General features: G+C 40.8%; 1 protein-coding gene across 1 annotated transcript; it reads left to right on the plus strand.

Annotated features, from left to right (window-relative positions):
- Positions 1-326: 326 nt before the first annotated feature.
- TBX18 (T-box transcription factor 18) lies at positions 327-21,050 on the plus strand. Its single transcript, XM_058020976.1, has 8 exons — positions 327-604; positions 1,375-1,602; positions 3,113-3,214; positions 6,215-6,386; positions 12,707-12,874; positions 14,067-14,131; positions 17,732-17,826; positions 20,326-21,050. Exons 1-8 carry the CDS (start codon positions 327-329, stop codon positions 21,048-21,050), a joined length of 1,833 nt encoding a protein of 610 aa, XP_057876959.1.
- The last annotated feature ends 5,419 nt before the right edge of the window (positions 21,051-26,469 follow it).

Raw genomic sequence — 26,469 nt, forward strand, 5'->3', positions numbered from 1 at the left:
CCCATGTCAGCCCTGCCTGGCCCATCAGACGGGGCAGAACGTGGAGGAGGAGGAGGAGGAGGGGAAGAGAAGGAACGCATCTGCAGAAAGGAATAGAATTTTTTTCCACTGAAAAAAAACCCAAAACAATCCCCCCCCCCCCCACCAAAAAAAAAAAAAAAAACTTGGCTGATAACTCGGATTTAAAAAGAAAGGCGAGGAAAAGCCCCAGCCCCTTGCCTGCGCGGTCGGGAGGACGGGAGGGCGGCCGGCGCGGCGGGCCGGGCGCGGGTGCCGGTGCCGGCGGCCGCGGGGCGCCTGGATGCGCGGGCTCTAGGGTGGCGGGCATGGCCGACAAGCGGCGGTCCTCGCCAGGCACCACCATGAGCCTCAAGGCTCACGCCTTCTCCGTGGAGGCTCTCATCGGGGCCGAGAAGCAGCAGCAGCAGCAGCAGCAGCCGCCGCCGCGGCAGCCCAAGCGGAGGAAGCTGGGCGGAGAGGACGAGGCGGCGGAGGACGAAGGCGGCAGCGGCTGCTGCACCAAGAGCTCTCCCGCCGCCGCCGCGGCCGGCAGGACCTGCGGGGACATGGACCTGGGCTGCGCCGCCCGCGGCCCCGCCGGTGAGTGCCGCCCCGCTCCCGCTCCCGCCGCTGCCCGGCCCCGCTCCTCGGCCGGGCTCGGCATCCCCGCTCCCCGCCGCGACCGGCGCTTTCATTCCCCGTTATCCCTTCTGTGTCTCCACGCTGCGTGGGCACCCACGGCCCTTCCCGCCGGCCTGGCGGGGAGATCCGCGGCGCCCCTCGGCTGCCGGCGGGGCTGTCGGGGCCGCGGCGCGGTGCAGCGACGGCGGGGGCTGTCCCGAGCCCTGTTTCCGAGGAAAGGCAAAAGCTTATATGACATATATGTGTATGTGTGCTGCTGAAAGTGCATATGCAACTATGTATATAATTATGTGTGCATATATACATACATATATATATATATATATGTAGATGTATGTATACGTATATATACATATATATATATATATATGTATATATATATATGTATATATATATATGTATATATATATATATATATATATATACATATATATATATATATGTATGTATGTATACACAGCGCCTACATATATGTGTGTGTGTAATTTGCTGTGTGTGGAGGGGAGCGCGGTTTCACGCTGCAGAGCAGAAGCCCGTAGCCAAACGAAATGCGCCGCCGTCCTCGCACCCCGCACGGGCTGCGCCCGCCTCGGCCCGGGCCCGGCGTGGTGGCGATGGGGGCAGCTGGTCCCTGGCAGCCCGGCGGTCCCGGCGCTCGGGTTGCCCAATCCCCGGAGCCGAGGCTGCGGCCTGGCCGCTCGGCCGGGGCTGAGGGACACCCCGATGGCGAAGCCGGCGCTGCCCCGGCCGCTACCGCTGCCCCGCTCTCTCCGCAGGCGGCTGCGAGGAGGGATTCCCGGCGGGCTCCCCGGCCGCCTCCCCCGGCGGCTCCCCCAAGGGCTCCCGGCCCGGCTCGCCGCTGCCCACGCCGCAGGCGCCGCGCGTGGACCTGCAGGGCGCCGAGCTCTGGAAGCGCTTCCACGAGATCGGCACCGAGATGATCATCACCAAGGCGGGAAGGTAACGGGCACGGCGGGGCCGCCACCCGCGCGCTCCCGGGCGGGCGGGCACATCAAAGCGGGCCCGGACCGGGGGAACCCTCCAGATTTACGAGGCAGGTAGATGGCGATAATGTTAGATGGGCACGGGAGCATGTGGCGTTTCGGGTTTCCTGTTCATTAGGGCGAGGTCTGGGAGCGCCGTGCCCTTCTGGGGGGAAGCTTTTCCCCTTTCCAGGGGATACACATGGTAAAAACCTGGGAAGTATAAAAGTATTTGAACTTATTAGAAATTACAAAAACATATTTTATTGAATCCATATGCTACCGTCTGCATTTTCAGAGAGGCTTTATTAATGATTGAAACGCAGTCTTAAACAGGACAAAGCTGCATTTGTCTTAAAGAGAGTCCAGTCGGGGAATTTCTGTTTTATCTTACAGGTGCACTGAAATAACAGCAAAAACTAGTTAGCCGTAGTCAGGTTTTTACCTTCCTGCTTATTCAGAAATGGCGGAGATAAGAGTAGTTACTGTAAACAAAAATCCTAATGGATTGGTTTTTAATATATATATTTGTTAGCACAGCAGCAAATACTGAGTAAGCTGGAATAACTTTCAGGTTTATAAAATACAGAAGAGTATTTTATTAGCGTGCAGTTAGGACATTTTTTTTTTTTTGGTGCTTCAAGAATGAAATTTTCTGTTAAAAAGCATGCCAAGCTAAGAGCTAAGGGCAGTTTTATGTTCAAACCACCTCATTGGTTAATTAATCCGTTTCTCCACAGAAGGATCTAAATCTTGAACGTTTGGTTTTTTTGTCGTTTTTGTTTTATTTTTTTTTTTCAGAAATTTGCTCGTAGGTTCGTTTCTGCTTTCAATAAAGAAGTTTTACTATACCTTTCAAAGACAGGGTAGCTCTCGCACTTCACCTTTAGTAAGTTGCAGACAGGAAGTCCCGTGTCAATAAAGACCATATTGTTGGGTTAGAGCATGGCACATTGGCGTTTATAACTGCATCCTTGCGGTGTTATAATTGTATCACCGTAGATTTAGCTTTCTAATTCGCTGCTACAGCAATGATACACCATTTTTCTGCTGTCACTTGAACCTTAATGGCAATTTGCCTTTCTGTAAGCCTCGGGCTTCCTGGGTGGAGGTGGTGTTTGCACATCTCCAGGAATACATTTCTTACTAATATCTCAAATAGGTTTTAAATGTGTGTACTGCTAAAGTAAAGTCTCAAACCCAAATGATTTACTGTCTAACAATAAAGTTGAAATGATGTGGTAATAGCTGTACTCCCAAAGCGTATCCCCAAACATACAAAGCATTGTTCGAGTAAATGCACTTTAGAAATCTGTTTTGACATATCGAATGGGCCATTTCATGGCTATGTAACTATAATCGTCCAAAAGGACTCTGTAGGCTAAAAGGAAGAACGAGGAAAATCCCACGAAGCGGTTACTTTTCCTAAACAACCATTCCCGAGTCTGTTTCGTATTAAAAATGACCTCTCTCTTTCCAATGTTCAGGCGGATGTTTCCTGCAATGAGAGTGAAGATCTCAGGTTTAGACCCACATCAGCAGTATTACATTGCTATGGATATTGTGCCAGTGGATAACAAAAGATACAGGTATGATGACTTTAAGGCAAAAAACATATGATGTAAGCCATAGGCTGCTTGGCTGTTGGAGGAAAATATTAACACAACATAAATTAGCAGAAGATCATGTTTAACTCTCCTTGAAGGTTCTTATTTTCATCCCAGTGTATTTTAGAAGACCATATTGTACCAAGTATGCAAAGGCAACTAAAATTTGTGTTGAAGCTCTTTATGATACTTTTGCCTCACACTGTGTATGTACTGCGGGCAGATGCTCAGGCTGGGCTTTCAGAGTGCAGTTCTAGTGCAGTCAGGAAATGTTATAATATTTTATTCCTGCTCCTGTCAGTAGGAATTATTTCCTATTAACCAATAAATATGAAAATGTACATTTTTTAGTGCCAAATGGTATTACCATTAACTGATAACATTATTAGCATGGATATCTGATTTAAATAACTTACAAGCTATGTAATGTGACTTAATAAATAAGTCATGCTTCAAATAGCTTATAGAATTTAATTTAAAAAGTGCGATATTTGGTTGCTTAAACTAAAAAAAGGCAATGTTTCTAATTACTGTTATTTAAAGAATTAATGGCATTATTGTCTGGAGAATGATGTGAGGAACAAAAGAGGTTGTTCTCTGAACATTTAGGAGTAGTAATGTTGTGCTAAGCTCTCACTGTTTCGAGGGTAGCTGTGTTTTGAGGGAGCTGGTTGGGCTCTGCAGAAGCCACTTGTCCTGTGGAAACCTTTGCAGGATTGGGCCCGCAGCAGTTCCTGTTGTGAGCTGAAGCCGTTTCCAAGGTCCTGCTTCCCAGATGCAATCCCTTGCTCCAGAGTAGCCAGGGGGGAAGCCTGGCCAGAGTAGCTCAGAGGAGACAGGATCAGGTCTTTACCAATTGCGGGTTTGATTGTTTTAACCTATACTTAGTATAATGTAGGGAAAACCGCTGCAGATTTAATTCTAGAACTAGGAATATTTCAGACCATGATTAAAAGGTTGGTTCTGCAGGAATGCTGCCTTGTTTCCTAAGCAAATGCTGTCCTGTGTTTTTCCTGTACTTACCTCATTGACTGCTATTTTGCCATTTTCTTGTGTGGTGTATTAGACCTTTCTTAGGACCATTTTTGATTTTGAGTTTTTCTACAAGGGGCACCAGACACCAGGGCTGATGATGCTCAGCATATACAGTCAGGGGATTATTTCCTGTATCTGCCATAGAAGGAAAAAAAGCTTCTTTTTCCTTTTTTCCTTGTACCAGTGCAGCACAGTTCAAATGGAAGCTTTTTTGTTTTTTGCTTTGTGTTACATGTGCGCATTTGCTTAACAATCTAAACGTATAATTCCTAGAAGGTCTGAACAATTCATAAATCCATAGAAAAAACAAGGTAAAAATTCCAAATTTATTAAAATATTAATACTAAAAATTAAAAGCGGTTATACTGAGTATGAATTGTTTAAACCTCATTTCATTTAAAATAATTACAGTCATACTGACCTACACTGTCTTCACAGTGTGCTACATGGTGCCCAGATAACTGAAGTAACTTAATGAGAGTTGTAGGAAGGATGGTATTTTCTTAGCTGGCAAACTAAAATTTTTTAATTCATGTATTAGTATGTATTAGCTTTTATCATGTATTCATGCCTTTAAGCTTTCCACTAAATGTTAATGTTTTACATGTTTTACTTGGTGCCTCTTCTCTTTCTATTCTGTGCTTTTTATTGCTGTCTGTTATTTCAACTCTGGCTGTTTGTGCAGCTTCACACACTGTCTTGCAGATCTTTAAATTTCATAGAAATGACAGCAGTCACATGGAGCCTGCTGACAGAGCAGATAGCAAAACTAATGGAAATGAAGAAAATTACATATAGGTCTGGACTTCCAGCAAAATTTGACCTTATAAATGTTTGGAAGCTTACGCTGTAGCTCAAAATGTGTATTTATCACTGAATTTTTATTTATGTGCATTTATAAGTTTATGTACTTTTCCAGGAAAAGCATATATTTCGTATAAACCAAGAAATATAAAATAAATGAAAAATGTTACAACAGTGCTCTGGGGTGGAGAATTTGTCTGCAGGAGAGAATTTCTCCACCATTCTAGATCTTAGCTATGCAGCTTGATCTGAATTGTATGGAGCGACACCTGCATTGGATCATTTTGTTTTCTGTTCTGACTGTGCTGCTTGTCTTTTTCTAATAAGGAACTGAATTGTGCAAATATATGATTTGATGAAGTCTTTCTTGTTTTCATTTAAAAATACAGCTGAATTACTGGATTTTTACTGTACTTGAAAAAGATAACTTTCAATTAATGCTTTTTAAACTGCTTTGTGAAGTGCCTGCCTTCAAAATAGGTTTTTAACCAAAGCAGGCACAATTTTTGTTATAAAATCATCTTGTCAGCACTGGCCTATCAAATGAAACACAGACTCCATGTTTTCATTTTTTTAGCCTTTTTGCAATACTATTTAAGCCTATTAATATGGTCTACCAAAATATCAAGACCATAGTTTCTCATACTTTCATTGTTTTTCTCTATCATAATGTTCTTTCCCTTCGATAGCTTTATTTATAGAGTCTTTTATTAGACTCAACATGATAAATCTTCCAAATATGGAATTACTACTCAATTTGATAAAAGAAGGACCAGATTCTTCCCTATTTGCTGATGCCTTTTCAGAGCAGAGCTGTAGCAGTCAATGAACTGACACCAGATTAAAGCTCATTTTGAAACCTAGTGTTGAGACTGTGACTGATTTTAGAAAGAGCAAGGTTAGGTCAGAGCATGGATTTTAACTTTATTTTTGCAGGTGCCAGGACTATGTTTTGAAACAAACAAACAAACAAACAAACAAACAAACAAGATTTCTTTTTATTTATGCAAAATTGTGCTTTTTCATGTTTTGTTAATTGATGGGCTTTTGCTATAAGCACGGGCCCTAATTTATTCATGCTGAATGGGTCTAACAGATTGTTTTGGTGCTAGTGGTTAGAGGTATTTGTTTTCTTTTTTACAGGTATGTCTATCATAGTTCCAAGTGGATGGTGGCTGGAAATGCTGACTCCCCGGTGCCGCCTCGCGTTTATATTCACCCTGACTCACCCGCCTCGGGGGAGACGTGGATGAGACAAGTGATCAGCTTCGACAAACTGAAGCTTACCAATAACGAGCTGGATGATCAGGGGCATGTGAGTACTTGCTCTTTCTCGGTGGCATTATGTGTAGGCACGTTGCTCAGCCCTGAGAGGCTCTGACATGCAGCTGCGGGGTGCCAGAAATAGGCTTGACTTTTCAGAGTTGTTTTGGAGCTTCACTGTCCACATCTAAAAGCTTCTTACTTTCTGCTCTAATAATTAACTGCTTATTAGAGCCTGCTGTTTTACTCTCCCCTCAAATAGAGAACTCCTTCTGCAAAGTAAGACTTTACAAGGCTAAATTGCCTAATACAGAGGGGCAGAATTGCTCTCAGTATTTCCCACCGAGCGTGTTACTCGCAACTTCTCCTCTGATTGAAAAGGACTCTAATTCACAAGTGGCTAGGAGAAACATTAATAGTGTGTAATAACTTCACGTGAATAAAAATACACTTAAGTATTTTCTTAACCTAAACGTTTGTGTGAAATCCCGTGAGGTGTTAATAATTGCAGTCAAAAACGAACAACATGGGAGCTGGGTTTGCTCCGATGATGATTTATTGCATACCTTATGAAGCAAGACCCTTTCACAGCTGAGGCTCATTACTTCTGGAAAAGCTGGCGAAGACGTATGCAGTATGAGTGTTCTGTTTGCAAGTTCTAAATTGTTTAGTTATGACATTATCTAATGTGACAAAATGTGTTATGTTAATATTTCCTTTTCTCTTCAAAACTGTTGAAACATGACAGATGTAAGCCAGTATCATTCCAGCAATCCCTAAAATAGTTTTACTTGACACCTTAAGAAATAATTAAAAAATGAGGATTGTTTTTAGTTGGGGTGAAGTCTTTGATTTTACAAACCCCTGTAATAAATGACAAATGTTGGCATCCTTTCAGAAGAAGCATCGAGTTCCAAGTGGTAGAGTTTTAAGATGTTAGAGGAAAGTTTTGAGACAGAATGTGGATTCCATTGTCCTTAGCGTAACCCAATTTATTAACCAGGATACTTTCTCCTTCAAGGAAAGGAGTGAAAGAAAATATACCTGGCACGGAGCACAAAGATACCACACTCATCTTTCAGTATGGTTGTAGCTCTGTGACATTGAGCCAGGTATTTTGCTAATACATAGTCAGAGATTTTTCTCCCTAATTTGTGTTTGAAAATGCAATGATCAGAGGCAGGAATACGGGCGCATGGCTGACCTAAAAAATGTGATAACAAGGATAAAAACACTTCCATTTGTGCAATAATTTTCATTATTTTTTTTTGTTCTTCCTTAAAAGAAATGGGGGCGTATTCATGCCTCTTAAGTTAGCAGTGCTTTTCTTAGGATAGTACAAAAGAGGTTTTATATTGCTTCTTTTCAGAATTACAGTTATGGGGTCTTATTTGGCCGTGTCCATTTGAGTTAAGGTTAGCACATGAAGTTCCTTCAGTTTCCCCATCATTTGTGTATTTGTGATTCCTCTCAAGTGGGACTTGTTTTTCCCGAATCCTGAGTCTGTTGTAAGGGATTTGAAAGTGAAGCAGATGCAAATGGATAAAATGTTGCTTTTCCAGCAGTGAGATGGTTTTTGTACTCAGTGGGTGCAGAGGGACGATCTGCGGGTACTGTGTGGTCCATCCGTGCACTTGCAGTTGCAAACTGCCCTGTGATAAAATCTCAGCTATGCAGAGAATTGTGTTATTCTTCTTTTTCCATCCCAGATTTTAGCTTTGTGTTTATTCTGAACTGAAACTTGTGTAGTATACACAGCACACCATTATTTGTAATACGGGGAGATATAAATTTTCTGGTCTTTAGTTAAGTATTTTGGCTTGGAAACGAGCGAAGCAAAGCTCAAGTACAGTGATTTGAGACACATTGAACTGATTCAGAGCTATGGCAGTGCCCCTCCTCCCCAAAATGGAAATTTAAGTATTAAAATAAAAGGACAAAAGAAGGATGACTGTAAAATAATTTCATATTTCTCAAATCTGGAAAATTGCAAACATGTCATTCATAATTACCAGAAAAGGCAAAAGCAGAAAGCAGAAAAGTGTCTCTTCCAATGGGTACATTTTTTCTTTTAAAGCTATGGTAGTGTGGAATGCTGTATTGAAAAAGCTATGTAGCCTCTGAATGCCTCTAGCAATAATGGAAAACGAATAATCATATTTTGTGATGAATATAAAAAAACCAATTGTTTCTCATAAGCAAGAAGAAACCATTTTTCTCAGGAGGGTACCAGGGGATGGGTGGCGAATTAGAAGAGCTAGGAGTCAAGGCTGTAGAGTCCCTCCAATATTTACTCTTGTATCAGAAGTTCTGATTCTCCCACCCCTGTATGGGACATGGGGTATATTTTAGATTATTAGAAAGTAGATTTTTTCCTCTCGTGCATAGGCAGAGTGGTTCAGAGAAACCTCAGTGGGGTTTCCACCAAGCAGCATTGGCCTTTAGCTGTTGTTCTTTGGGAACGCTTTCCCTGCTTTCTGCTTCTGGCAATTTAATCCTTGTTGAACTTGTTCCTTTATGCTTCCTGTGCTTGTTGGAGGTGTAAGCTTTTGCAGAGTTTTTGTGTTAAAGTTCTGGGGGTCGGTTTTGATCTTGAAGGCTTTGAGGTAGGGAGCTTGCATTATGTCAGTCTAGAGCCTTTTTACCTATTCTAGAGTATTAACTCTCAGGATCTTTGAGGGAAGTGGTTCATGTCAGTGGGAATAGAGACAGTATTTGCAAACAGGCTCTAAGGTAGAATTTGTGTGCAGCATTTATGTTGTGGCAGTAGTTGGTGGCAGCCAGTTCATTCCTCTTGCATCGTGTTGCCCTGGGATTAGCATTCTGTGGAAGGAGATCAGCCATCTCTAAGAGCCTCACTGCTCGAGCACTTTCCAGGTTCCATGCTGCCTGCTGCTGTTTTCATCAGCATTTCAAGTGGGACTTTGTGACTGTGCAGTTTTATAGTGCTGCTGAGCTCAGAGGTTTTTGAAGTACCTATCTGCACACAAGACACTCTGATACATGGGTTCCACTTGTCGTCTGTGGACATGAAGCAAAATTTGTACAGACATGTTTTCCTTGTGTGTTTCTGATCTCAAAAGAAGTTCCAGAGTGAATTTCCTGCTTTGGAAATACTATAGAGTCATTAAGACATACACATAGCTTTTATGTGTTTCATCTAAGTTGTGATACTAAGGAAAAGTAAACCTGGATTTTGCAGTTGTCACTGAAAAGTGCATGGTCTGGATGCTCTTTGTTAATGTCTCTCATCTGTGGAGTGAGTGCTGCATTGTAAAAGCAGTCTCTCCCACTGGCTGGTTAGAGCTGGCTAATTTTTCTATTTCAATGCAGTTTTTAAACTGAATTTCAGTGGAGGAGAAAAGTCAACATTTTTTATGCTATTTTCCATGCTTTTCAACTGAGTATTTTTTGATGCAGAGGAACATCTTTTAACTTTTAGTGAAAATGAGGCTGTTAGTGTGTTAATTGTTCCTTGGTGGTTGGGGTGGGTTTTTTCCCCATTTGAAAGCGGGGCGAGGCTGGAAGCAGAGGCGGACTGTAACTCTGCCCAGACTTGGCTCCAAGTAGCGAGCTCTGCTTACAGTCAATGGGCACTTATATGTTCTTGTCACAATGGAAAGCTGTGAAACATCAGTATTTGCACTTGCAGTTTTCATCTTAGAACAGAGGGAATCTGTGCTCCTCAGCCCCACACGCTTCCCTAACTGCAGAGAGCCTGCGTGCTTGTGCTTTGGAGGGAGGATAGAGGAGGATTTTCAGCAAAAGCAGCAGCAAGGAGTGTGTTGGTAGTGGGGAGGTGACCATGTAGTCCTGGCACAGCCAAGTGGCTGGAGGATTGGTGTCTCCCCTGTGAAGGAGTTTCTGGCTCTCATTTGTTCTGGCTGAGATGGTTGTGCCATGGTGGTGCTCATGCTGACGGTCAGCTCTGAGGCCTCATCGTGGCAGCAGCTCTCAAAAGCCATTGCAGAGGTAATCCCAGCTTTTTGTGGCTGCAGGAGTTCTGGTGGCCTTTGCTCTGCCTCCTCCTACTTGCCCTGTCTGATCATGGTTTCTTGACAGCTGCTGTGGCCAAAGTTTAATTTTACTTTTTGTGAGAGGTTTATTCCCGCATGAAGTGTTTTCATCTTGTTCTGTGAGGACTTTGTAGAGAGAGGCAGGCTCTTCAGCTGTGAGTTGAATGTAATGCCAGTTCATATTTGGGAACACAGTGAGATTTCTGATTTTTGTGTTGGATTTTAAGGGCATGAAGGGAAAGTTGCTGTTACTGCAGATAAACTGTTAGATCCCATTGGTGCTTTTAAATGTGAAAGCCCTGTGAAATGAAATGCCAAAGTCTCCTTTCCCTTAGCTTTTTCTTTACAGTAGCTTTAGGTGATGCTTTGAATAATAGAGCTAGATTGTTTCTGGAGTGGAGATGTTGCATGTCCCTCTCCTTTTATGTCCTGTCTTCATATGTTGCATTTTAATTCACAAGGGCTTTGCAGTTATGCATTATTTAGAGTTTGGAGTCCTTCAGATCATGAACAAAGATCCCATTGTTAGAAGACATGGTACAAAATCAAGAAAAAAAATATTGCTGTGGAGTTGCTAATTGCCAAAACAGCACGTCAGCACAGAAAATTTCAGTAAAAGACAGAGGCCAGACAGGTTGTTCCTAGGAGATGACATGGATCAGTTTAGCTGTAATAGCCACCCAGATAAGCAGTGGGAGGTGTTCATCCATGTGCTGCTTTGATATCACTTGTTCTGATGTGTGAGCAGAGCTCTTTGTAGCTGCCAGGGTTATCACTGATGTGTGGGCCAGCAGTGGTTTGCACCACAGAGCTGATGGGGTCAAGTAATCCGTGTGGGAGAGAACATGGCATGCTCAGCAGTGGCACCCAGACAAATGGCAAGGCACAGAATTGCAGTGGATATGAACTGTGCAACATCTTTTCTTGATAATTTCTTTTTCTGTTGCACCAGCATCTCCCCTGGTACCACTGGCTGTTCACAGGGAAACGGGGTGAGGAATGTGCTGCCCTCTCTGCATTTTCATTTTGTAGATCTTTGCCATTGGAGAACTGAAAGGAGTGTTGTAAAAGAGAAATCACTTTTGCACAACAAAAAATCTTGCTCTGTTCAGAAACTCGAAAAAGACTTCATATGAGAACATCCATAGGACACTCCCTGAGCAAATTAATTGGAGCCTGTGATGTCATTGTCAAAACCTTACTTAAGGGATAATAAAACCCCTGATTATCCAGAAACTGGCCTTACCAAAACAGGGTCATGTAATCTGGCCAGGACCAAGTGTATTAAACTAGCCAAACTCTAGTATATCCAAACAAATGTAATGTCCTCTATATAATTTGGGTGAATGAACTTCCATGGAGTCTGACATAGGGGCTCTGTTGAGTGCTTGAGCACACGCACATTCTGAGCCTACTCAAGGAGCAGGAAATTAAAAAGCTTCCCCAGAATGTTGATTAGTGGTTCCACAGGCCAATAGCCATAGGACTGTTTATTTATCAAGTTACTAATTTCTTAGGTCTTCCAACAATAATAGCTGAACTTCAATTTTTTTTTCTTGAAATTTTTTATTTTAATAGTGGTTAGCTGAAGTGGAGTAAAATAGAGGAAAAATTCTGTATTTTAAATCTCATTTAAAATTGAGGTACAGTACCAAGAGGTATCTGTGTGTTTAATTTATGCAGTATGCATCCACTCCTCTTTTATGATTTATTTTTGATTGAGTTTTTTGAATGCTGGGAAGGCTTTTTAATTGAAATTCGCTGTCTGTTTTATGGATCGATTGCTAGTAACACTTTGGAGTTTTGGATTTTGTTATCATTTTACTCTTAATTTTATGCTTCTTCAGAGTGTGAGAGTCTCAGTTTGTGTTCCAACCAAGATTTGTTTCCAGCCTTTGGGATATAAGGAAAAAATTGCTCTAGTAGTACATCCTGAAGATTCCAAAAACAAAAGGCAAATTTCTGCTGCTATTAATCCTGTTAGGTCAAATCCAGACTTCAGTGGAAAAAAGTGACAAAACTTTCATAATTGTAGTGGGACCTAGACTTCATTCCTGAATTCTCTTTTTGTTTTTTGGGTTTTTTTTTCCTTTTTTTGAGCCAGTTTCAAATGAGCCAATCTCTGAATTTGGAGCTCCTGAGTCGTAATTTTTAAAAACTTAGGGTTTGTAATAACATAAATGCACAGGGATTAGACTACTGTAACAAGAACCTTCAGAGGTTAAGGAAAACATCTGATTTCCAGTAAGTGGCATGGTAAACACATACCATAATCTGTTCCAAAAAGCTATTAGTCCTGAAACAGCAGGGTGTCCTTTCTAACAAATGTTATCTTTTTCCTTGCATGACTGCATAGATTATCCTTCACTCTATGCATAAATATCAGCCTCGTGTCCACGTCATCCGAAAAGACTGCGGCGATGATCTGTCCCCTGTCAAGCCCATCCCCTCGGGAGAGGGGGTGAAAGCCTTCTCCTTCCCCGAGACAGTCTTCACCACTGTCACAGCATACCAAAATCAACAGGTAATTCAGGCTTTCTGGTTAGCACTTTACGGGCTTTTCAGAGCAGACCAGAGATGTAAGAGATAGGAGAAAAGTAGACGCTGTCATTATATCACTTATGGAAATAGAGCTATCTATTTTTTACTAAAAGTAGCCTTCACTACTAGTTAGTACTGCTGTAATGCCTGGAGGCTGTACCTGAGCCTTCAGAGATGCTGCATGTAAAAAACATCTTTCTTATTATTAAGATCACACAGTCCAATTAGCATGCTTAATGGTGTCTTGATTATAAAAACAGTATTGAAGAACAAGGCAAAGAGCAGTCTAATTTTTAAAGGTATTTCTGTACCTTTAAATGTGGATATGTGTCAGGAGAGACTTTTTAAAGCACTTTTGTTCCTGACTCCAGTGCTTTTAATACTCCCAGGACCTTAACAGAGAAGCTGAGTTCTGAAGAAAGTTGCAGTTGTTTTTATTAACTGCATTCAGCCTATATTATTAAGGACAATTTATCTGGATTCAAAGTCAAAAGTGAACTGCAGGTTGTATCACTCAGCTCTTTCTACCTCTCGTTTAAGTTTCAGCATACATAGTTATTATTGTCACATTTTATTACTTCCGTATAAATTATTGCAGCTGTGTTTTTTGAAATTCTGAGATACTCATTGATAACTTCACAAAGAGAGGAGCAGGAGAGCTATGTAAATACTGAAATATAAGTTTTTGGTGATTTTCCCATTTATTAAAATAAATTACAGTTATTTGGGGTGTGGTGTGTTTTGCTGGGTTTTTGGTAGATTTGTTTAGTTTGGGTTTTTTTTTTTTTTTCATGGAGGATAATAACCTAGAGATAATCTCTCTTTTCACATTCCCCTCTTGACCAGTACAGAAATAAAATTCAATTTAAATTTCATTGCAGTTAGACAGTGAACTCTCTTAAATGAAGAATGAAGAATGACATTTGCTTGAAGTTTTTTCTCAGTAATTTCTGCTGCTATTTGGCAGCTTTAAATACCTATTAGCTTCTCCAGGGACATGCAAAAATAATGATCAGAAGATTGGTCCTTATTTTGCTATGTTTCAGGACAGCAATCTTAAACCATTCAAATATGAAGATATTTCCTCTGTCAGCTTTTTTTTCTGTCAGTAGAGTTGTTTTCTGTGCTACTTATCTGAATTTACAGGCAATAATTTTTCTTAATAATATTCACAGATAACTCGTCTGAAGATCGATAGGAACCCATTCGCCAAAGGCTTCAGAGATTCGGGCCGTAACAGGTAGGTGTTGGGGAGGAGCTGGGCGTCTTCCTGCTGACAGGATCAGTTTGTGGAGGCTGTTCAAAGCCAGCACTTGTACTTACAGACAAACTAATTTGAGAACTCAGACTCCTTGAGGGACCACTCAGGCTTCCCAGCAATGTTCTCTGTGGGGAATGGCCATTGCTACACCTCTGACCATCTAGGTCAGGAACAGACTGGCACTTGGCTTGGCTCATGTGCTCCAGTTTCCTTTCAGTGGAAGCACTGACACACCATGGAGGCTGCAGATGGACTTAATGTATACTCAGGTCTGTGGTTTCAGGCTGTGCTTGAAATCTCCTCTTTCTCCTGGCTGGAAACAAGTTGCAGATGCTATTGTCAAACTACAAGCTCAGGTTCTATTGCAAGCAAGGGGCACATAGGATGGGTTAATGACTGTTTCCTCGTTAACGGGGAGAAACTGGTTTGTGCAGTAACCTTATGTTTAGTACACTTGCCTGGGAGGTGGGAGACCTGTATTCAAGTGTCTATTTAGTCTAAAGAGTTTTAAATCACTTCCTAGGTGAATACCTTTCCTAGCAGGCTATAGAAGACCTTGAAATGAGGCTGGTTTCCACCTCTTCTGTGGTGGATGGACTGATTAATTGCTTGTTCTCTCTTGATCCGTGAATCTTTCAAAATAGCAGTGGGAAATCTGTGTAGTGCAAAGTGGAGATTTAGGTCTGGTCCAGGCTGCCAGTGCCAATGAGGTATTTTATCCAATGACTGTTTAATGCAAGCTACTTAAGCCTGTTTTGAATTGTATGTTAAACCATTTCAGCTAAAAAAAAAAACAAAAAAACCAGTATTTCATTGTGGTGTATAGTATACATCAGTTCCAGCTACCACATTGTGTTTGGTGTCTGCAGCTGCTATATTTATGACCAGGCCTTGCAGAGAAGGGAGCAAACTGTGCTGGTAGGAATGATCAGAGAGTTTCTTTTTGATAGTTGTTTTATTGAGCTTCTCTGTTAGCAGAAGTTACAGCATTAAAGCCCATTTTACATAAAACCCAAGTTACATAAAACCTGAAGCTGGACAGTAAATGACTATAGTTTTTGGAAAATGACTGCTTATAGAAGGGATGACGTAGTTGCAAAGATTTACAGACATTCACTGTATGAATTCTATTCTTTTTAGTATGTCTGAGATTTTGTCTTCTAGCAAGAAATAAGAATCCGTGTTCTGGCCACTCACATAAATAGAGTTTTGCCCTCTTTTGTAGGTTTCTGGTTAGAAATGAAGTGAACAGTAGCTTCCAGGTAAATGCAGTGACTGAAGAAGCAAAACATGCTGTGTGTACTTTGGGAAGAAGGAGGGTTGCCATACGTGCCCTGTTTGAAAGCTCTCTCTCCCCTAGGCAGTGTCTCTGCTGTGCTTGCTGTTTGCAGAACTATAAAATAAGTACTATGGAATCTCCTAAGTGTGAAACCCTGATCCTCTGAAAAGTGCAAATTTAGATGGACCTAGAATTTCTTCCATACGAAACAAGAGAAGATATCCTTTTAGACAGCAAGGAAAGAATTGTTCAGAAATTAGTTTTGAACAGGTTTTGATGTTGCAGGACAGCTCTGGAATTATCTGAGGAGGATGTAGGAGTGCTGCATCTGCAACCACACAAATACAGTTATGGGACTGGGTGTATCCAGAGAGGGGGTTTTTGTTTGGCTGCTAGGAATAGTATGGTTCAGGCAGTGGGAAAAAAAGCAAGATATTTTGATTGAAATTTACTTTAAATGGAAATTGATTAGGGAGGGAAGTTCTGAAGGAAGAGTCAACATCTCTAAAATGTTTTGGACCAGCCTTTAGATGAGGTCTGAGTGTTTTTATTCTACAAACACACTCGTTACAGAATTGACTCTGCAAACTCTTGTTTGTTGCAAATTGACATTGTTTTACTGAAGTCAGTATCACTGTTTTTTTTTGTAGTCTGCATTACTGGATAAGTATGTTTGGCAATTCAGCTCAGAATTTTAATTGTCAGGGAAAATTTCTATTGCTATACTCAGCAGATTATTGTTTTGCTCTGTTACTAAATACTGAAATTAAATGTTAAGGTTCTGTTATCCTCATTGTTCTAGCTGGTGTTTTTATCATTGAGGCATTTTAGTCTGCAACAAGGTTAAAAAAATACTGTGGCTAAATTATACCAAACTTTTCAATATTGTTTTTATGCAGCTATCTCACTCTGCACTGCTGCATTCAGTAATTCAGTTTAATTAAAAATATGCCCTTCTAGGTCATTCCTGTTCAGTCCCATGGGCCATTTTACAGAAATCAGTAGCTTCACCTTTTAAAAACATTCCCAGTGCATTTGCAAAGTGCAACAGACTTTAGGTGCTGAGAATAGTTTCATTCTTCAGTTGGGCCTTAAGTTTGACCCTATAAAACCTTTTACTCAGGAAAGGACCAGAATTTCTCCCTTTAAATACTTTGGGAAAAACATGACTGTTTTGTTAAATAAACTTGGGCATTTGATAGCACAAATTAGGGTGGTGATAAAATACGGAAATTGTTCAAAGGCATCTTGTATAAATTATCGCCTTGGCTACACTCCTCCAGGAGGTGGCTTTTATCTCCGCTTTAACTAGAAATGAAAATTCACCATTACTGCAGAAAATTAAGGCTATCTTTTTCGGCCAGGTTCAGCTAATAAACGCTTTATAAATGTTTCCTGACAGGCATTTGTGTTCCTGCGGGAAGGAGTAGTACCAGAACATGCCGGTTGCTTCAGACTGGGCTATTTGCATAATTCAAGTTTACAAATACTGCTGCTCAAAGGCAAGCACTTGTATTTGGTGTGTGCCTGATGCTGACACTCAACAGGCCTCTGGGGCCCAGCAGCCAAAAATAACACCAAAATTATACCTCTAATTTTGTATACCTCTGAGGTGTATTATTCACAAATAATTGTCAGAAAACAAATGGGCCTTTATCTTCAGGAAGCAGAGAGTTTTCTGAATAGTGTCTGACACCGTTGTCTACACAGTTCTGATTTCTCAGGACACTTGCAAGAAAAGAGCTAAAACTTTTAGTTTCTAAAGGTATTTTGCTCAGCAAAACAACACTGTTGTTTTTTAGACATGATTTTGGTAGCAAAATAGCTGTACATCCTTGCCTTGCTCATGTTCTAAGTGCAATTTTCCAGCTCATCAGTAATGACTGGGAATCCTGTTTTAATAGAAGTTGCCAGTGGATCACCTCTATTCTAGGAAGAAATAGCAGATTATTCCTCTGGCAGTTAAAACTAACTGCCAGAGCAATGATCTCTTTAAGAAATATACTAGCAAAACATTTAAAATCATTTTAGCCAAATCTTCCCACTCAAACAGCCCTCCCAAAAGGCACAAAATATTGAAATAGAGAGCCAGGCCTGTGGAATTGGAAAACACTTTGTGCAGCCCAGTGGTTGCAGGTCCCTATGGCCTCATGGATGGGCTGTAAGGCTCTTTTCTAAAAAGTAAAATCAACTTGAAAATAATCCTGAAATATTTATATGTTTCTGAGGTGGAGTATTCAGAGATGTGTGGCAAAATACAGCTTGCTTTCATGACACCATGATTCTTTTGTTCTAAATAGAATGGGACTGGAAGCTCTGGTAGAGTCTTATGCCTTCTGGAGACCTTCTCTGAGGACACTTACATTTGAAGACATACCTGGGATACCCAAACAAGGTAACAAGTGTCTTTGTGCTCTTTCAAAACAAAAATGAAAGATGAAACTTTGCCCATCATACCTTACAAAGCTTTAGGTAAATGGTTTTGCCTCACAAGGCAAAACCAACTAACTAACCACAGTACAGCCATCCCCTCTCATCAGAGTTATTCTAAGTTAGAAAACTAATGCTAACTCAACCCCAATGGCAATAAAAATGTTAGATTGTAAAGAAAAATCAGATGACATGTGGAGGAGAATACCAGTTATTTAAGGATTGAATGACCTATTCCTTAGTGTTATGCTCTGGCTAGATACAAAAGGTAGAGATCACTTAGAGATGAATTCTGTTGTACACATCCAAACTGCAGCATAGGAATTACTTGTGTTTTTAAGAAAAAAAATTTAAAACTGAATGAGAGAAGAAATGTTCTTTTAAGTAATGAATAAATAGGAGGAAGCCTAATTTTTTTTCTTCTTAGAACCTCTTTATGATTCTTAAAGACCTGAAAATTGTTCAGTAAATGGGCCAACAACTTTTTCTGCATCCTAGAGCTTAAAGAAATGCATCACCTCTCTGTTTTGATTTTTGCTGCTCTTTACTCTTTGTTGAAAAACTTTGTTTCCACTTTTCCCACTGTGCTGGTAGTGTCATGAACGAGAAAAATATTTCAATGGCCCATTTGGACAGAGAGTGTAAGCTCTGTACTCTTTTCTGAGTTCTTTTATTTCCTGATTATACGCCAATGCACATAGAAAACCTCTTGGCCTTTTCCCAGCTAAATCAGACATTTTGCTCCCAATTCTTTGCATTTTCTGCTACCAAATTTACAGACATCCAGTCTGGTTTCTTGATAATGTATTGATTGCAAAGCTGTTAAACATCTTCAGATCAAAAACTCAGAACATAGAGAAATTCAGAAAAATTGCTTTTGCCAGCTTTTTGGTTCACTCCTTTGAGAAATCTTGTGTATCAGTGCTTGATGTGGGCAACTGAAAGGAAGGTTTGTGCCAAGTCATTGGATGAGTGTTGGCAGAGTTTTGGGGGTGAAGGATGGCCTCATCAAAAAGGCCTTTAATGAGAAGATAGAATGAGACCTGAAATACCTTGTCAGACTGTGTAAGACTGAAAGGCAACTGATGATGCAGTTAATCCATTTAGGAGACTGAGCTGCTTTATTGGCTGTTTGTGTGTAGGAGCATTGTTTGGGAGTAGGGGAACTGCTGCCCTGAGCTTCTCACTTCCTTTTCTGCTGGTGCCTGAGGTTAAGAAGATTGTTGAAGTTACTCTTGATATTCTGGGAATGGCAACTTGCAAAATCTTTAGCCATCTATACCTTGGACATAGAGACTTTGTGAAAGACCCCATTAGAAATGTGTCCTGGTTGTTAATGCTGAAAGTGCCCATCCTCAGGAGCGGAGGCATTGATGGAGATTAAAAGAAAAATGTGTCTTATCATTTCTGTAATGTGGCAGTGCCTAATGACGCCTTGTGATTGTGGTGTCCTGTTAACAGAGAAGCAGCAGCAGGCAGTGTTCTTTAATAATATATTTTTCTTTTTACTAGCTCATCTATTATGATAATCTGTTAACTTATTGACAGAACTTCTCTCTTTGCAGCATCAAGCTGTTTGATTGTTAGTGTCATTCATAAACAGAACATCTTCCTTGTTAAGTGTCTTCTGCCTGGGAGACTGTAAAAGGCCCCAGTTTCCAGGAAGATGCAATCTTTTAAGAAAAGGAAGTCTTCCTTGCAGCTGGGAAACTTTCAGTCCTGAGAAAAGGCTTCACCTGTGGCAAGCATTGTGCTTTCAGGAGCATTCAGCACTGGTATTTGTAATATAAAGTTCTGATATCAGTAAATGAACAATTTGCAAACAGTTTGCTGCAAACCTACCCATTCCAGAAATGAAGCAGCTATGTGCAGTGTTCAGCCCTCACTTTTCCTTCAGAAGTTATTCTGAATTTTTTGGTTGTTCTTAGAATTTTTTTGGTTTGAAGTCAGAAGTTTTTTTGTTCTGAAGTTGGGAATTTTCCCGAAGCTGTTATCTGTGAGAGCCTCTGAGCTAAGTATCTGGTTCCTCAGCTGGTGCTCTGACAGCGACAGGCACAGAGCACTTGAAACACATTCTGCACTGTAGCAAGAGCATAGACAAGACAAAACTCATAATATTGAAGAAGGCTTCCTGTGATGGGGTACTCACTTGGCTACATCTTAACTGCCATGAAATTTCCTTCCATGTCATAGAAGAAGCAGTTAACCTTTTGGACAGGAGCTCTAACTACTGAGCGATGGTTGTAAAAACATAACTTCAATTCTCTTTCTTGGTCAAGTTGTTTCTTTAGAAACATGCATGTGGTTCACTCACACATTTTCCTGCACATGTATGTAAAAGTTTTTAATTAATATGAGTTGGATTTCATCTCAAGGGTTACTATAAAAGACAAAGGTCTTGATCTTTCACCTAGGAAGCGGACCTTTCCCAGTGTGCTTCTTACACTGTAACATTCTCTTCCAGGAAATGCAGGTTCCTCTACTTTACTCCAGGGATCTGGCAGCGGAGTGCCATCTACCCACCCTCACCTTTTACCGGGCTCCCCTTGCTCCTCTCCAGCCTTCCACCTCAGCCCCAACACCAGCCAGCTGTGCACCCTTGCCCCGGCTGACTACACGGCGTGTGCGCGCTCAGGCCTGGCGCTCAACAGGTACAGCACCTCCCTGGCCGAGACCTACAACCGGCTCACCAGCCAGGGCGGCGAGACCTTCGCTGCCCCCAGGACTCCCTCCTACGTCGGCGTGTCCAGCAGCACAACTGTGAATATGTCCATGAGCGGCAGCGACGGGGATGCCTTCAGCTGCCCGCAGACTGGCTTATCCATGCAGATTTCAGGGATGTCTCCACAGCTCCAGTACATCATGCCCTCCCCATCCAGCAATGCCTTTACCACTAACCAGACCCACCAAGGCTCCTACAACACGTTTAGACTGCACAGTCCCTGTGCGCTCTATGGATATAACTTTTCCACATCCCCTAAACTGGCTGCCAGTCCTGAGAAAATCGTTTCTTCCCAAGGAAGTTTCTTGGGGTCCTCGCCAAGTGGAACCATGACGGATCGGCAGATGTTGCCCCCCGTGGAAGGAGTGCACTTACTTAGCAGTGGGGGGCAGCAGAATTTCTTTGACTCTAGGACCCTAGGAAGCTTGACACTCTCATCTTCTCAAGTGTCTGCACATATGGTTTGATGAAGCCTTTAAGTAAAAGTACAGTATGTTTGGTGTCTGCAATGTATTTCTTTTGGAATATGAAAGGACACTCGATGTAGCTTGTAAAGTGTGTGTATATATAATATGAGAGGAAGTTTCACTGAAATTTTGACTTGCTTCTGGCCAGATTAGCCTCCTATTTTGAGTTACACAGAGTTTGCTATGGTGCAGACTGCTTTAGTTTTCTGGTATAATACACTTAGTTGTATAACACGTTGGGACATATGCAACAAATTAAGTAAGACTTCCTCCCTTTTCCCCCTCCTCTGTTCTAACCCCTTTAAAGAATGAAGTGACACTTGGAGTATTAAACAACACAAAAAAGCCCACTTTTATTTCCTATAGTACTAGCGAGTTTCTTTAAAACATTCATACAATAAGTTGATGCACCAAAGGCATTTTAAAGGTTTCTTCTGTTATAAGTGATAAAAAGGGTATTTGGACTTCTTAGTGTTAAGCATCAAGCATCCAGCCTACAAAGTAAATGGAAAGATTAGTTTGCCTTCTCATGATATGCTGGTTTTAGCTTATCAATGGCACAGCATTCTCACTAGAATTTGTTTTTTCAGCATTAGTCTAGATTTACGATTATATATCTGAAGACAACGCATATTCAACTTGTGGTGATAGGAATAATTCAAATCAACAGCACTAGAAGCAGCATTCCTTTGTATGAAAGGAACATTGGGGTGCTTACTTTTAGTCAAAGGTAGGGCTTGATGCATTTTTTCCTCCATAAATATTGCCTATAAAACATTTACTGGACAGTAGGATATTCTAATGTATCTTTGTTTTTTATATTTTTACTTTTTTAAAGGAAAATTCCGTTTGATTTAGGGAAAAAAAAAAGTGAGCAGAATGAGAAATTCTGTTATTGGTTTTACCTGTTTTGTGTGTGTGACATGTTTTGGGTTTGGCTTTTTTTCTTTTGTGTTTGCTTGGTTGTTTTTGGTTTTGTTTTTTTTTTGGTTTTTTTTTTTTTGGGGGGGGGGGGGTTTGGTTTTTTTTTTTTGTTTTTTTGTTTTTTTTTTTTTAATAAGGGCAAAAGGTCCTGCATCCTCAGTATTACAAAAGTGACCCACTTTGCCCAAAAGTGTTTCTGGAAGCAGAACGTTGTCATAGCTGCCTTCCTGTTGCTCTGGTTTTGTCTTGGAGCAGGAGAGGTTTCCTTCATTCCCACCTCTGGTTTCTAAATGGCACTTGTAAGAATGTAGATCACCATCTGCTCCTGACCAGACTTCTCCAGAGTCCCAAGGACACAGGGAGACACCATGGTGAAATTTCTGCCCTCGTGCACCTGCACAGCCCAGTGTGTATCAGTCCTTCTGCAACAGCTGCCCTCAGCTGCCCGTCTGTCAGGGCTGAGCCACAGGGGCTGGAAAACAAATTTTAGTGCTTGAGAGAACAGGTCATCTTCAACAGTATGCCAATCCTAATTTATACTGTGCAGGTGATGTAAAGGCATTCTCAGGTGGGTACAGATGTGCTTGAAAACGCTTCCCCAGTCAGCATTAAAGGAGATTAAGGTCTTTCAGGTATATGTTTGTTGGATCTTTTTGGTGAAGGTGAATTTTTATGTGTCTCACGTGTTCTTATATCTTTTTGGGCAAATAGTGGGCTTACCCACTCTCACTTAAAAAAAGACTCATTTCAGCTAATATTTCTTCAGTGAGATGGAAATAATATATGCAGAAACAGCTCTCTTGCTACCTCCTCTTATCTGGGAATAGGACAGCAATCTTTAGGCTTGTGCCTGAAGAATGCTTTATTTCTATTGGTTATGTATTTGTTTCTGTTAAAGATACATATAAAGTTCTCTTTCAAAGTTAGAAAGAGAAGATGATGCAATTGAGGTGATGTGGGCTTGCTTCTTTGCTGCCTTAAACTTTCTAAGTGACCTTTCTGAGTAAATCTAAGTTCACTCCGTCTCTATCAGATTTTTTTCTTCTGAAAACTGTGATAATAGCACTTCTCTTCCTCTGAGGAGGGGGTGACAGTACATTGAAGATGAAGATCATCTTTACTTTTGCTGTGCTGTGGACAGTATGTTACAGATGAATGGCTGGGTGATGTTCATATATGAGGATAAAAAAGTAAATTCGTGTACTTCAGCTCTGTTGCTGGTCTTGGCAGTGCAGTCTCCTTTGAGGCAAACTTCCTAGAAAAGATCTGCAATGCTAAAAATGCTGTTCAAACTCATGCTATTGGTTTGTGAAATGGTTCTAAGGAAGATGATAGGAAAATTTTCATCTATGCAAATTGTCATAGCTCTATTGGTTTAAATTAAGAAGTAATTTGTGTGTAGTTATTCCCATTCTAGGCAAAACTTCCAAATTTTGCAGTTGGAAAAACACTTAAGTGGAAAGATGGTACAACTAATCCATACTTGAAGAAGCATAAATAGCCATATCAGCTTAAGAGCTGTGACTAGGCATAAATGTGGAAGAGCTAAATCATGCGTGTTCCTATACGGAGAGAAAAAAAAAAAAGGTTGTGCATGGATATTCATGGTGGTGCTCCTGTCAAGACTATGTACTTTATTGTCTGGGAATTTTTTAGAACTGGTCTCTTATTTTTCCTCAAATTATTTTATCATATAACCACCCAATATTGTTTTATTTGTTCCTTAAAATTTGAATAATATTGTAAATACTGGTTTGTCATTGTGAAAAAACTAGCTTTTTATCAATACAGTAAATGCTATATATGCATTATATCTATAATTATATATCTGTATTTTACAAAAGTGCCACAGAAAATATATTAAAGTGTGTATTCAAACACTTTTTACTACATTTGGAAAACTGAGAGGCTTGGGCCTATTTTTTTCACTACAGCTTCAGCAAGACCAAAGGCAGTGACTCAAAGGTAAGCTCTGAATTTCAGAGACTTAATACAGCAAGCCAAACAAGTCCACAATTCTTTAACCACCTGCAGTTGAACCTCTCTTGTTATTTCTATGTAACAGAATCGTCCCAACAAATGCTGTGGATAAGGAGATGGTGGGCTGGAAGCAGAGCTGTGGGGTTTTTTGTGGGGAAAAGGGACTGAGCTGCTTGCCAGGATCTTTAGCCAGCGATGGAACTTTGGTACTTCTCACAGCCCATGTTATCCCAGCTGCCAAGACCAGTTCAGCTGCCCTGTATCAACTGGATCTGAGAAGTTAGCACTTCCATATGACCAGTTTCTTGAGCAGGAGCTTGGTACTCTGAGCTTTTTCTCTCTCTGTATTTCTTTGGTAATTGCCCTTTGGTTCTGCTAGTTCTAAATGCAAAAAGCCATTGATTTTGAAGGCAGAATTTACAACCAATAATCATGTGGGTATACTGTTACTCAGCAATGAGCAGCATTTCTCCCTCCAGGAATACTGTTAGGCACAGTGGCCTTATTTCCTATTGTACTGCAATAAACGATTCCATGTGACGTAGGGCACAGGGCCTGAAAATCTGATTACTTCAGAGCCTACAGTTTTGTAGTCACTTAACACCAGCATTGTTGCAAATGACCAGAATTAGGGCAAGAGAAGTAGGCATGAAATACTTGATCATAAATATCAGGCCTCCAGGGAGGAAGAAAACTTCTGTTTTTAATAAGAGAACAGTCCTTTTTTTATTATGATTTTATTTTATTTTTTGCTATAGCACCATCAGACTCTAAGAGGGCTCATTTCTGCTTCAGCAGAGAGACAGCTGGAGCAACTTGAAAGTCATGGACATTGTTGTCATTAATGCTAGTAAGCCTGTACCTTAAGCAGTTCAACAGAAAAAAATACAAATAATCCTCAGAAGTAGCTCACAAGTTATATGGGTATATTTTTCTTGTAAAGATAATATATCTAATTAATCTGCATAGAAATATGCTTAAAAATGTTGCAATTCATCATAATGAGTTAGTGCTTTTTTGAGGCTGACTGCGCTTCAGATGACAAAACTTGTTAATTTGTCAGTTGAGCTCTTCATTAATGTGATCCTCAAGATTCAATATTTTGCCTTGTGTCTAACACAAAGTTGTCGATATGTCAATTTGGTATATGCAAAACTACAGGAAAATTAATTTTTGCCTTATATTCCATCATATTCCTCAACTACTTGGTTGATTCAAAACACTGACTTCAGAAGGTGACACACACTTCTAAGATATGATGACTTACATCATTAGGAAATAACATTTCTAGAGAATTCAAGTTTCTTCAAATGCTTTTTGTCACTGCTGTTGTGTTCAACCTCTGGGAAGGTGTTTGCTGCCCAAAAAAAAGAAGTCCTTTGCAGTCGCCACTTATTTTTGAAATCCTATGTATTCACCACTTACTCTTGAAAAGCAGTGTTGAATTAATTGGCCATAAAACCATCTCACCTGGTGCCCAAACAGAGCAATTACAACAAAATGAGAAGCACCAAATCTGCTCAAGTACTGTGGGCATATAGAAACACTCAGCTGAATTTCATTTGTGTATCACTTTCAGAGGTTTATTGGCACTTAAATAGTTAATATCTCACATCTTCCACTACAGCAGAATGAACATGAAGCTTCCATGAGATGGATAAATTTCAAATTTTTTTTCTTTGAAGCCTTTCTAAATGTTGGAGATAGCACCCAGGTTTCAAGACAAGCACCTGGGCTCCATTTTTGCAGCAGGCAGTGGCAGGAGACATGGAGACACAAATGGAGCCTGCAGTGCCACCACACACTTTTGGAATGTCACAGGTGCTGTGGTGGCACCCACAATGTACAGTTCTATCCAAGCACATGTCAGTGCACCTCTCACAGGAGGCTGTAGCCTAAACTGAGAACTCACATCAAAGGCTAGCCAGGAAGGATGAAGTGTGATGTGAAAATCCTTGCTCCACCAGAAAGCTGGGCCATGGCAGTGAGTGTTAATCATAACCCAGCACAGACTTGGCCTTCGTCAATGCCGCTGCCACTTTGACTAATCCACACCCTTATATTCATTTGCACACCAATGGTTTTATTTAGATGCTATAATAGAGAGCCAAGAATAAATTTAGAGCATATTGAAGGAAACCTGGACCCACTGTGGCCAGTGGTAATGTTGCCACTGACTTGAGCTTTATGGATACCACATTTCCAGACCCTAAGACATCCCCCTTTCTGTTCCAGAGTGCTTTATTCACACAGCAGCTGTAGTCATAATGGTCTTGGCCATTTTTCTGTCCATTTGTGATGTTTTTCAGATGCATAATTGGCTTTTTGCATTTCACATTCTCGTATTTTGTTTTTTAATTTGTGATTCTGCAGTTTTTGAGACATAGACTGAAAGACAAGACAAAGTTGCAACTCACTGCTCCGTCCCCCAGAAGCCCTGCCAATGGATGGTGTATCCTTTCCACTGCAGATAATTGACTATATACTTCCCCACAATGTTTTTATTGTATTTTAC

The sequence above is a fragment of the Melospiza georgiana genome, chromosome 3 (assembly GCF_028018845.1).
Source record: "Melospiza georgiana isolate bMelGeo1 chromosome 3, bMelGeo1.pri, whole genome shotgun sequence".
NCBI classification, from domain to species: Eukaryota; Metazoa; Chordata; class Aves; order Passeriformes; family Passerellidae; genus Melospiza; species Melospiza georgiana.

Excerpts from the sequence above, each read along its gene's own strand:
- TBX18 (XM_058020976.1), top strand. The coding sequence starts at position 327 with ATGGCCGACAAGCGGCGGTCCTCGCCAGGCACCACCATGAGCCTCAAG. Across the intron at positions 6,387-12,706 it reads AGCTGGATGATCAGGGGCAT|ATTATCCTTCACTCTATGCA; the intron begins GTGAGTACTTGC and ends ATGACTGCATAG. Across the intron at positions 14,132-17,731 it reads AGAGATTCGGGCCGTAACAG|AATGGGACTGGAAGCTCTGG; the intron begins GTAGGTGTTGGG and ends TGTTCTAAATAG.